The sequence below is a fragment of the Psammomys obesus genome, unplaced genomic scaffold, assembly GCF_907164565.1.
Source record: "Psammomys obesus unplaced genomic scaffold, mPsaObe1.curated_primary_1811, whole genome shotgun sequence".
Classification (NCBI taxonomy): Eukaryota; Metazoa; Chordata; class Mammalia; order Rodentia; family Muridae; genus Psammomys; species Psammomys obesus.
This window is the reverse complement of record NW_026596234.1, coordinates 505476-517100: the sequence shown is the minus strand read 5'-3', so window position 1 is coordinate 517100 and position 11625 is coordinate 505476. Positions and strand designations below refer to the sequence as shown.

The following is an 11625-nucleotide window of genomic DNA, read 5'->3' as shown; positions in this document are numbered from 1 at the left end:
AGGGATCTGTGTAGGTACTGGCAACAGACAGGTGGGCTGTGGGAGTCCCATATGAGGCTATTGCCTCTGTCCAGGGTCCAAGAGTACAAGAGAAGAGCATTCTCTCTTCTCTGACCAATTGGGTAAGAAGGCCTGTCAATGCTCAGTATTCACAAACAGGTGGGGTATGCGAAGTGGAAAGGCCTTTTAGGGACACTGTCAGTGAGAAAAGCAGGCAGGCCTAACTCAAGTGGGTTTGGGGTTCATTTCTGGTTTTTGCTGCCACAGATAATACATCCAGTTGACCTGCTCTTTTCACCTCATTAATGAGTATCTGCCTCATTAGGGTGGAGGGGACTGTGATAGTCCTTGTGATAATTGCCTAGTGATGGCAAAAAGCCATGATGAGATGTGAGGAAGAGAGCAGAGACTGTGGGAGCAACTGCGCAAGAGCTGTGTGGCTGCTGGGAGGTGCTCTGAGATATGCAGGAAGTGAGGTGAGGCGAGGCGCTCAACCAGCAGCCCACAAAGATCTTCCTGGCTGTCTTATGCAGACCCAGGCAGCAACCCCACAGTGGCCTTGGTAAGTGCCTGCCCCATCCTCCATCCTGGGACAGTCCCCAAGCCTCTCCAAGCCCTGGGGTCTGGGAGGACCAGTCCCTTGCCTAGGCAGGCCGTTGAGACTTGGCTGTAGGCAGGTTAGTCAGCTTGGGCCCCTTCTGTAAGAAGCGTACACCCCAAGCCTGAACATATAGGCCCTCTCCTCAGAAGGCTGTTCACCCTGATTTTGCTCATCCTAAACTCCTGGGTGAGCCCCTAATCACCTCTACTGAGGGCAGCTCCAGGAAAAGCAAGAACTCTGGGAAGAGGGGAGTAGGTTGGGGGTAATTTTCCCTCATAACAGTTCCTCTTGTTCAATGACCCCCAACTAAGCTTCTGTAGTAAGCAGTCTAGGAACATTACCTGACACAAGGGCTCACTCCTGGTCAGTGGTGGCTGGAGTTGTCTGTGGTCTGTGGCTGAAAGTCAGTGCTGTCAGAGATTACCCGAGGTGATGGGGTATGAACCACAATGAGTTTAGTAGCCTTGTTCAGTTCAGGTCATAGCTGCTCTGGCCATGCTCCTCTTACCACCATAGCCATTTCTGATAACTAAAGGAGTAGGCAGACCTCTTTTACCAGGAACCCTAACTAGAGTAGGAGTGTTCCCAGGGCAGGGCAAAAATGCAAGGCCTGGGGGTTTCCGGTGTGCTGAGTCAACCAGGGAGGAAGAACCCGCTAGCTGGGCAAGATCTGCAAGTAGGCTGCAGGTGTGCACTGGTCTCTCAGCCAGCCCCTAGTCTTATCTTTTTTGTCCCTAGGTGCCCCTTTTCCTGCCTCACAGGATGAGGCCACCAGTGCCTTCAGCCCCACTAGCTCTCTGGGTCCTGGGGTGCTTCTCCCTGCTCCTCTGGCTGTGGGCACTATGCACAGCCTGCCACAGGTATGTGCCTAGGGTTCTTTCTGCCCTCACCCTTGCATGGCTCAGAGCCAGAAGTCACCACAGAGAATTTCATATTAGGGCTCTGCATGTGCCTCCACACTGAGCCTGGACCAGCATCTGACCACCTCTGCACCTTCTTCTGCCTACTGGACTAACAGTACTTTTGCCCCCAGGAAGCGAGCTCAGAGGCAACAAACTGGGCAACAGGGCAGCTTGATACCAGTGGAAATGGTGAGTGCTAGACTGTCCTTGGGGTCAGGGTGAGGACAGCAGGGAATCAACTAGCCTTCCTTGCCCCTAGTCACTGCTGAGACAGACCCATCTCTGCTCCCTCAGCAAGTCTGACACCAGATTGCATGAGCTGCGCCGAGGCCCATGCTCCAGCATAGGTGAGCTCCTCCTGGGAGACCAGAAGTGTAGGGCTGGCTTCAGTCTCCCACCACGAGGGCTAGTTCTGTTGCCTTAGCCCCTCAGTGACCTCTGCTTTGATCTCATCCCTAGCCCCACGGCCTGCTAGCATGGATCTCCTGCATCCACACTGGCTGGAGATGTCCAGGGGTAGCACCAGGTCTCAGGTACTCCCGTCTGCCTTTCCACCACGGCAGCTGCCCAGGGCCCCTCCTGCTGCCCCTGCAACTGCACCTTCTCCTATCCCTGAGGCCACTTATTCCAATGTGGGGCTGGCTGCAATTCCTAGGGCCAGCCTGGCTGCTAGCCCTGTGGTGTGGGCTGGAACACAGCTGACCATTAGCTGTGCCAGGCTTGGTCCTGGGGCCGAGTATGCCTGTGTCCAGAAGCACAAAGGGACAGAGCAGGGCTACCAAGAATTGCAGCAGAAGGCTAAGGTGATCCCAGCTACTCAGGTAATGTCAGCCTGGGTAGGGCAGGGTAGATGGGACTGTGCCCATGCTTTGCAGAAGACAATGCCAAGCCCTCCTTTGGGTTTGCTTCTCTTCAGATGGATGTCCTGTACTCCAAGGTCTGCAAGCCCAAAAGGAAAGACCCAAGACCTGTCACAGACCAGCTGGATCCCTATGGTGGGAGGGCAGTGCTGGCTCTTGAGAGTGGTGTGGAATATGAGGCCATCGCTCTCAGGGGCCAGGATATGAACCAAGGTCCCTTAGAAAATGTGTATGAAAGCATCAGGGAGGTGAGTCCCTGAGCAGTTGAGCCCCCATATCCTGTCTATTAACATGCATTGATACAGAAAGAGTACCAAGGCTTCTGCTTCAGCAGGGTTTGGTTACAGCTCCTCTGTGTCCTTCCACCCCAAATCTCAGTCCTGTAGCCTATTAAATTTCTGTCACAGAAGGTTGGCTCTCGGTTGCTCTTTTTTTTTTTTTTTTTAAGGTGGAAAATTTGGAGTGGGAGTTTTCTGAAAGGGTTAGAGATGTCTTTTTCTAGTCTTTGGGAGTTTGTGGGCCTTGGCCTCTGAGGCCATGCTGGTTATCAGACCAACAAGTCAGTGGGCAGGAGAGAAGGCAAACAAGCCTTTTGCCATGGTGGTTTCCTAAGCCTGAGGGTCTGGAACAGCACGGAAGAGTGGGATTTGGATCTTCAGATCCTCCTGAAACCTGTCACCAGTAGGTGGCAGTAGGCAGTAGGTGTTAAATAATAATCTGCTCCCAAGAGGCCAGCCAAGAAGCTTTAACCCTTTCCTAGCTCTGGTAGCTTTGCGCGCGCCACACACACACACCCACACCCACCCACACCCACCCACCCCCCCCCACCCCCCCCCCCACACACACACCCACCCACACACACACCCGGGGGAACGCCATGCCAGGGGCGGGACAAACTGAGGTGTAGACCAATAGACGTGGGCACTGGGCGGAGCTGAGCATGTAGGAGGTGAGGTGGCAGTTAGGCCACTTCAGGTGGCGCAGTTGGAGGCCAGATCCTGGGTAGAGGGTCATTGACCTTGCCCCAACTTGGGGCTGGGGCGAGACAATCCGGTGTCAATTCTGAGACATAAGCCATGGAGGCAGAGGCCACAGGAGTTGGGTTCAGTCGAGGCCTAGCATTTGTAGCCTCCCCAGATTCTTGTGGGCTGCAGATCATGACTCTGGCTAAGTGCAGAGGGCCTGGGTCAGTGCACAGCGCCATTTACTGTGCCCACACCACCATGGCTACAGGTGGACAGAGGCATTGCCAAAGTTTCTTTTTAAAGATGGGGTCTAGCCTGCCAAACTTGGGGCTCTGAGAGCATGGCAGCTGGGGTTATATCAGCCTGTGCGAACATGTCAGTATGTATCCGTGGGTCAGTCAGGCTAGGCTGAGAGGCCAGCAGATGCTTCCCATCACCAGAGCAGGAGCTGGGGCTATGGTGGAGCTGTATGATCCATACCAGCTGCAACTGGTGTAGATGTTGGGCACCAAGCAAACTTGAAATGGAGTTCTGGGGTCCCCAGCCAACTCTTACATGGAAACCTCCACCCCCACTCCCATTTTCAGGGCCCTTCTATAGGTCGCAGGCTTGGAGTTCTCAGAGCTGCACCTCAGGCTGTGGACCCAGGAGCTTTGGCAACCAAGTCTGGAGCCTCAGCACAATTTCCAGCTCCTGGGAATATCTCAGTGCCAGTAAAGAGGTGAGGCAGGGCCTTATACCTCAAGACTAAGAATGTATATATGTGTACCAATGTGTGTTGGAGCGGTAGATGCTGGCACAGATGTCAGCCTTTGGAGACCTCTGTGGAAAAGGAATCAGGGTCCCAACCTGACTATCTAGGAATCTCTGGGGCCCCAGCCTCTATTTACTTGCCAGCCCTGTACTGCTGACTGTCTGTGCAGCAGGAGCTGACTATTCAGGCCCCTGGGGACCTGCCTGTGCTTTGACTCCCTAACTGCTGTCAAAGGCTTGCTGTTCCGCCCTCCTAGGCCTTGTGCTTGGCCCACAGCTGCCGCTGCACAACATGGTTAATGTGTATGGTTCAGGAGGGCTGAACCATAGCTGGCCTTACCGCTTAGTAGGCCTGCAGAACGCTGCTCAGCACCAGGGTCTGAAGAAGCCATTATGGAAGGAGCATGGGCTGTGAAGAACTCAGGCCTTTTATGGACCCCTGTCCTGTTCTGTGGTTTCTAGATTTTCAGCTCTGCAACCTGGTCTGGGGGTGGAGCCAGGCCCCTTGCCTGATGCCCAAACAGGCCTGCACATGTATGCTGGGCCAGGAGAGGGGTCTAGAGCACTTGTTGAGCCCCAACCTCATCTCCAGAATTCCCCCAGGAAAAGCCCAGCTGGAAGAGGTCACAGCTGCTGCAGCCCTTACAAACCTGTCTACCAGCCAACTCTGTTTGGGGACCCCAGCTGTCACCTTCAATCCAGGTGAGACTCAGAAATCTATGCTCAAGTATGAGCAGAGTCCAGAACTTCTTTTATTCTGGCACACTGAAGCCATCAAGCCTCTATGGAGTAAGCAGTGACCCCAAACCTGATATGCCTAAGCTTGCCTCTTGCACTTTCTCTAAAGAGGCATCCGGACTTTAAATGCCCCTCACTGAGGCCAAACCTGTACCTCCTTTTGGCTGGCCAGGCTAATTTCTGGTCATGCCACATACCCCTACCCTTCCTTTGCTGGAGAGGCTCCTCTCCAGTCTCTGAAGCCAAATTCTTCCAGCTGCCTCTACTCTACGAGACTCACCTGAACAAGTGGTAGCTCATGAGCAGGGATTTAGAGCCAGCAGACAGCAACTTCTGCAAAGCAGCTTGAGGCTTCTGAGATCCTGAGTGAAGTGTCCCTGCAGAGTCTGGCTTGGAGCCCTGGAAGGAGGCCATGGTTCATCCCTCAGGCAGCTGCAGCACTAGCAGCAACAGTGGAGACGGGGGCTGGGACCTGGCCAGAGACCAGTCTTCTCCATTCACTCCATCACCCCACTGGCCCATGAAGCAGTCCACTTTCTAGATGGCAAGATAGGGTGGCTACTGTTGACCTAGGCCCCTATCACTTCAGAGCTCTACACAGGTCATGTTTCAGTGCCTGTGGAAGAGCTACGGAAAGGGGCAGACACACATCCACCTGGTGCACCTGGGGTGGGGTGGGGTGGACTTGGGGCTTGGCCAGGGTGGAGTCAGGCCTAGTCAAAACTTGAGCTTTCACCTCTCTGTTCCCAGCAGAAGCCAGGTAGAGCCAGAGCAGAGTGATGGCAAGAACTCCTACTACATGGAGCTGGGTGTTGGTAGGAACATGCTGATGGACTGTCCAGCCTGACCCCCATATATCCTACAACCCCTGTGCCACTCACCTTTCCCCGGGTGGAGCTCCCAGAGCTGCTGGAGGCCCCAGCACCTCCCAACCTGTTACAGCTGTTAACCAAGCTCAGCTCTTCAGCTGTTCCACAGGCATGCCTACCAGCCAGGTGAAGCCACAGATGGAGATTGGGGGCAGGTCTCAGACCACTCTAGAGGGAAACAGAACAGGGGGTGTGGCTCCTTCCAGAGCTGTCTGGCTCCCATCCACCAGAAGCCACAGGCCGAGGCCTACATACCAACCCTGACTGCCAAGCTTGGGGCCAACCTGAGGTATGTGTAGTTTGAGGGGCCGGGCATGTACTAGGTGGTAAAGGTCTCAGATGACAGTTCTCCATGCCCCCTGCATGTCCCTTCCAGGAAGTCCCAAGACAGTGGGATGCCAAGATGTGCCAGAAAGTGTATGGCATGGACCACAGGGATCTGCTGCTGGAAGAAAGCCTGCCATCAGTTCCTTGACCGAGCCAATCCATGATTGTGCTTCCCAGCCTTCTTCCCACTCCCAGCCTGAAGCTACAGCAAACCTGTGGTGGGATTTGATGACCCTGGACTCCTAGAGATTGAAGGGTGACTGACTATGCAAAGTACCTTAGAAGAAGCCAGCCTTTTGCACTAAAACCAAACTGTATGTTGTCCTTTTGGCCTCAGGGACAGCTTGCTTCCCTATCTGTCACTCACAGACTTGTTAAAGATGTCAGCTGGCCTGCTAGTGCCTGTTTAAAATGCACTTTGAGAGGTGTCAAGGGAAGGTCTCTCCTCACATTTAAGGTAGTGGTTCCAGGACCCTGGGGCTGACATTTTACCATGTTAATGAAGCTCAGGTGTCATGTGTCTGGGCTATACCAGTCAAGGAGAAAAATTAAAAAGTGTGGAGTTGTTTGCTTGTTGGTTTAGTTTTCCAGAAACCAAGGTTATCTCCTGAGGAAAGAAATGGAAGTAGGAGGGTAATAGGAAATGAACAATAAGCAATAGGGCTGGCAGCTACCTCCACTCGGGCTGAGGTCCACAGAAGAGTACTATTTGAAACCACACAGGAGGCATCTGCATGGAGCAGCAATTTCCCATTTTATTTAAAGTGATCGTTTTGCAAGAATGTCTACACTAATCCCATCACAGAGAGGAAACCCACAGGCAACCTGGAGCACATCTAGGCAGACAAGAAATCGCAAGAACCACTATAGAGAAGGTGATCTTTACCTGTCTGTGGCTATCGAGAAGCAGGACAACAGAGCAGTGAACCCCACCAAATGATTATGACAAACCTCCCACAAATATTGAACACATCTTCAATACAAACACAGCTTTATAATAATTAATATAAAGTCAATATAATATAGATTATCCCCAGAAAAAAATTAACAATCATCTTCAAACACTGCCTTTTTTTCTTTTTGTTGACAGATTGAAAGCATGTTGAAAAAAATAAATATTTAAGAAAAGCACACACACACAGCACCCTCACTACAAGTGATTCTAAAAGAGCCACATACAAAACACAATAGGATCTAAAAAATAACACCACCATTAAGTATGGCTTTCTCAGGAGTTGTACATGTCATAGAATGAGCCAAAGTAAGATTATCCTTCAGAATATTGCAAAAAGTTCCAGTTTTGCATTTTCTCAGGTTTTGTTTTGTTGCTTGTTTTTAAAGGAAGATGTGCAAAATTGGAAGCATAACTGTGGAGTCACAGCACTATCTTAGCAGTGTCCTGTTCCACAAAACTCAGAGTCCAAATATACAGACTGATCAGGATCCAGAGACCCATACAAAGTCGTATCGCTTCCCCACCTCAACCTCAACAACACCCACCCCATGGACTATAGTTTCCACTTTGGTGTTGAAAACACCAGAATACAGACATACACACACAAAAAAATACAAAATGTGAAATGTAATCTACACATTTTTCTTCTTCATAAAAAAATATTTATTAATTTGAACATTGATTTAAAAAAAAAGTCACACTAAAAGAAAAAAAACTTCAATACATATGTCTTTTCCCTCCATGCCTCCTGAGATGGATGTGTTCATCTGGATCTCTAGAATTCCACTTTCCAATTAGAAACTGAGCCTGAACAAAGCCTGCCACATGGCAAACGCTTGGAAGGTGGTGGGACCAGAACTGGGACCCTCAGTGTTCTGGTACAGTACTAGTTTTAAGGAAGTGCTCTGCGGCACCAACAGGAAACCCCAGAAAGGCCAGCAAAGGCAGTCTGGAAGGGGAGCCAGTCAGAGCAAGACATCCTGAGAGTGGAGGCACAGGTGCCTTGGGAGGTGGGCCAGGGGTCCTGGGTCCTGGGCAGGACAGCCTGAGAAGTAGGGACTGATACAAAAACCCAGAGACAGTGGTAGCAAAGGTCTGGTTTCCAAATGCATTTTATAAGAAACGTAGAAAAGGCATTTTAAAAGAGGGAGAAAGGTACTAAGTCTGAGAGCCCTCAGTGGGGCCTGACAAGGCTAGACAGTCTCAACCTGGTTTTGTTGGTAAAAGGGGTCTAGCTATGCTGCCATACTGGGTGGAAAAGTACTCAGAACCAGCATGTCTCAGAGCAACTGGGCAGTGAGTGGAGGGGCACACAGCTTCCCAGGCAACTGTTCCTACATGCTGTGTATAAGAGAGTCCTGGTCCTGTTGCTTTTGACTGTTGTTTTGTTTAAAACAATAAAAGCTATGATTCCTTCCTTCTATAGGAAGCAACCTGCACCCAGTCCAGCACTCTTCTGTGGCTTAGGCAGCTGGTACTTGGGGAATGTCACCAGGTTAGCAGATGCTCTGAACCATTGGGACATGAATTACAGTTTTATATGAGGCTTCTCCTTACTGACCTAGAGAGAATAGATGTGCCAGTTTAAAAAAAAAAAAATTAAGAGCCATTTGACTTAGTGTTTGAGAAAGGAAAACCAAAATTCTCTAATTGGCCCTAATGTTTAGTAGCCTGATGAGCCCCTGCACAGGGTTGGGGGTAGCCCATCAGAATGCTCACTGAACACCACTGCAGTGGGGGCCTTTGGGAGGTGAGGTGGGTGAAGGATGGAATGTCTTGATAGTTTTGTCAGAAATGGCCTCAAGAAGAGGACAGGCTGTAGTATCTGTGTCTACCCTGCAGGTAAGTGTCTCTCTGGGCCTCAAAGCTGTGAAGCCTACACTTTTCACAGAATAAGTTGGAGAGCCTTTAGAAATACAGCAGAGGACTTGATGAAGAGTTAAAGGAAACCACTCCTATAGAGTCCTGTCAAGTGAGAAAAACAATTCAAAACAAGTAATCTGTAGTAACCACCTTAAAATGTCTCTGACTTTAAAATTTGGTTCCTAGGCAGGGAGGCATAGCAGCACACTGCAGCTAGGAACACCCACCTCCAGTGTTAGCAGCAACAAAGGCAGGAGCTGAGCTCCATCTGGTCCAAGGAGGGGTCAGCAAAAGAGCAGGCAGAACTCAGGGTGCACAATGGGGTGCTCCAGGAAAGTGCACACAGAACAAAGAGCTGTGGCCCCTGCAACTCGACCCTGTGGGCCTCAAGTGAAAAGCATCCAGCCACAGGTCCCCTCTTGAACAGACAGCCGTCCCTCCTTGGCCTGCCCGTTGCTGCTTCCCACAGAGATAGCACCTGGAGCCCAGGGCTTCCAGAGAGGCTTCTGTAGCCATTTTGTGTTAAGCACCAAAGCCTGGAGGTAAGAGAGTTGCGGGACTTTTTGCTCACTAGGTTCCACCAGCTACCATGGAGCAGCAGGAACCAAGAGGACAAAGTGACACAGGGCCATAGCCCAAAACGTGACTGCTGGGAGTTGAGCAGGAGAGGACAGATGGAGATTGAGCAATGCTGTGGATGGAGCCATTTGTGTTTATGCAAAACTCAACACCTACTCAGACTTGCAGTCTGGGGGAGTGCCCTCATGACCCTAAGCAGTGCTGACCCTGACCTGTGCACTGACTCATCTTGCATTCCTGGTCAGGTTCGAAGCAAAGGGCTCCTTTGATACCCTGAGGAAGCATGCCCAGGCCTTGGCGCAGCCCTGCCCGTACATCTACACATGCCTGCTGGGGCTCCAGTATCACCTGGGCAGCTGGAAGCATCCTTCTCCCTCTTCCTAAACCCACACTGCACCCCTCACTTTGTGTTCAGACCTAGAGCTCCCAGTCACTGGAGTTACACCCAATTCTTAGATCATAGAACCAGTTTCTGCAAGGGGGAGGGGGATAGGACAGAGGAGGACCTGGAGGAAGAACTTCAAGAAGTCAGTATGGTCCTACTTCTGGGTAAGACCCACTAAGACACACACACAGGTGGACAAAGTGATTCAGCCACTACACACCCTGTCCACTAGAGCAGAGCCCCTAGGAGATCCAGGCAAAGTCTTTATCAGGCTCCCCAGAGGGACTGTGGGGCCCCTGCGGAGAGTCCTCATCATCCTTGTCATCTTCCAGCAGTGCATCCTCATGTGCCAGACCCACATCGTCCTTCCATTTGGCCACATCCTCCTCCTCATCCTCGCCCAGCTCCTCCTCGCCTTCCCCTTGTGGATCATCTGGGTCCTCCAGGTATGGCGCTTCACCAGCAAACAGTGCCTCAGGGGAGCCTTCACCACCTCCACCATGGTCCAGTGGTGTGGCCACACCCCGGCCAGCACAGTCTGCACACACACCATGGCGACGAGAGCCGTGCTTAATGCCCACACTGGCTGCAGACATGAACACACGGCTACACACCTTGCACACATACTTCTTGTCCTTGCTGTGGACCTGGAGGGACAGAGAAGTTAGTGGAGGGATGAAATATGGGGGTGAGGAGCACAGACATGAGAGACACAGGAACGACAGCCCCTGTCAGGGACTGAAGGTAACATCCATCTGGAGCCCACATAGGCAATATCACCAGGAGCAGCAAATCATCTTGGGGATGATACAGGCACCAGGGGAAACAGTGCCATGCCCTCAGCTACAAACCAGGCCAGGCCTCAACATACCCATCTTCAAGTCCTCCCACTAGGTGGTAGGTAGATACAGTTTTCATTTGGTCATATTACTCCTCCTGCCTGAATTACCCTTCCCTACAAACCTCCACGCAGGGCAAGCTGAGAGGCTCCTCTCAGAGCCCTAGAGCAGCTCTGGAGCCCAGCTGCCATTAACCTTGTACAGGCAGAGGGGCTGGCCCGGCAGCCCAGGTGGCGCAGAGCTAAGAAACACAACACTGCTCAGCTGGGTGCACAGGGCAGGGAGCCCATACACAACTGTGGTTGGAATCTGCCTTTGGGGAAGCTCCGCCTAGCTTGGTGGATTGGGCAGCATGGGAGCTACGGCTGAGGAGCTGAGGGAGAGGGGTCAGCATGGAGTCCTAAGAGATGGCGGATGGGAAGCAGACTGGAGCCTGAAAGCAGAGCAATGGAGCTGACCCCCAGTCTAGCTGCTATGCACCTTGCTTCCACTGAAAAGGGGCAACTCCTGTCCTTGCCCTGCAATGATACAGATGAGCAGCTAGGGTCAGCAGAGGAGACCCACCCATTGTATTACTTGGCAGGAGGGCACAGTGCTCAGTAGAGGGGGCTTGAGTGTATAAAGCACAAAAGTCTGGAGTTCCTGGAGGGGAACCAGGAGGCCTGGGCCTAAGGAAGTGTGCCTAGGAGCCAGTGTAGCCTGTAGAAAGTTAGGCTGTGCAGAATTGCCTTCCTAGAGATGGGATTCACCGAGTGGCCACAGAAATTTTCAGCCTGGCCAGCTCCATTGTACCTCCTTGCATATAAAACATAACCCTAAGCTTCAAAGATGGAAGATGGAGGAACCCAGAGAAGCCCATACTGTCCAGGCCATCCACAGATGGACTGGTCTCCAGTTAGCACCCTAGATCTAGTTAGGTTTCCTTAGCTGGAAGTTTCCCTAGACTCTAGGCTCCCCTCCTTCCTGCATGTTCTGCTACCAGGACCTGC

The 11625-nt window shown here is 51.8% G+C and overlaps 2 protein-coding genes across 7 annotated transcripts in view; one reads left to right on the top strand and one right to left on the bottom strand.

The window, feature by feature from the left end:
• The first annotated feature begins 29 nt into the window (after window positions 1-29).
• Window positions 30-8409, top strand: Lime1 (Lck interacting transmembrane adaptor 1). 6 transcript variants are annotated; one of them, XR_008718886.1, is made up of 9 exons: window positions 30-1461; window positions 1635-1692; window positions 1763-1850; window positions 1963-2324; window positions 2420-2611; window positions 3916-4049; window positions 4685-4783; window positions 5573-5977; window positions 6065-6137. XR_008718886.1 is itself a non-coding variant. In XM_055596121.1 (9 exons), the coding sequence occupies exons 2-9, from the start codon at window positions 1364-1366 to the stop codon at window positions 6259-6261; spliced, it is 1239 nt and encodes a 412-aa protein (XP_055452096.1). In that variant the 5' UTR covers window positions 30-562; window positions 1340-1363; the 3' UTR covers window positions 6262-8409. The 6 variants fall into 6 exon arrangements, 4 of the variants coding, with proteins under 4 accessions (XP_055452096.1, XP_055452097.1, XP_055452099.1 ...); XR_008718885.1 differs by having other exon boundaries at window positions 5570-5977; XM_055596121.1 differs by lacking the exon at window positions 5573-5977 and having other exon boundaries at window positions 30-562; window positions 1340-1461; window positions 4674-4783; window positions 6065-8409.
• Zbtb46 (zinc finger and BTB domain containing 46) overlaps window positions 8372-11625 on the bottom strand; it is a 66310-nt gene continuing 63056 nt past the window's right edge. Inside the window, exon 5 of the mRNA XM_055596116.1 lies at window positions 8372-10444. Within this exon, the coding sequence (XP_055452091.1) occupies window positions 10040-10444 (405 nt within the window). The 3' untranslated portion in view covers window positions 8372-10039. The remainder of the gene's footprint in view (window positions 10445-11625) is intronic.

Excerpts from the sequence above, each read along its gene's own strand:
- Lime1 (XM_055596121.1), top strand. The coding sequence starts at position 1,364 with ATGAGGCCACCAGTGCCTTCAGCCCCACTAGCTCTCTGGGTCCTGGGG. Across the intron at positions 1,851-1,962 it reads AGGCCCATGCTCCAGCATAG|CCCCACGGCCTGCTAGCATG; the intron begins GTGAGCTCCTCC and ends TCTCATCCCTAG. Across the intron at positions 2,612-3,915 it reads TGTATGAAAGCATCAGGGAG|GGCCCTTCTATAGGTCGCAG; the intron begins GTGAGTCCCTGA and ends TCCCATTTTCAG.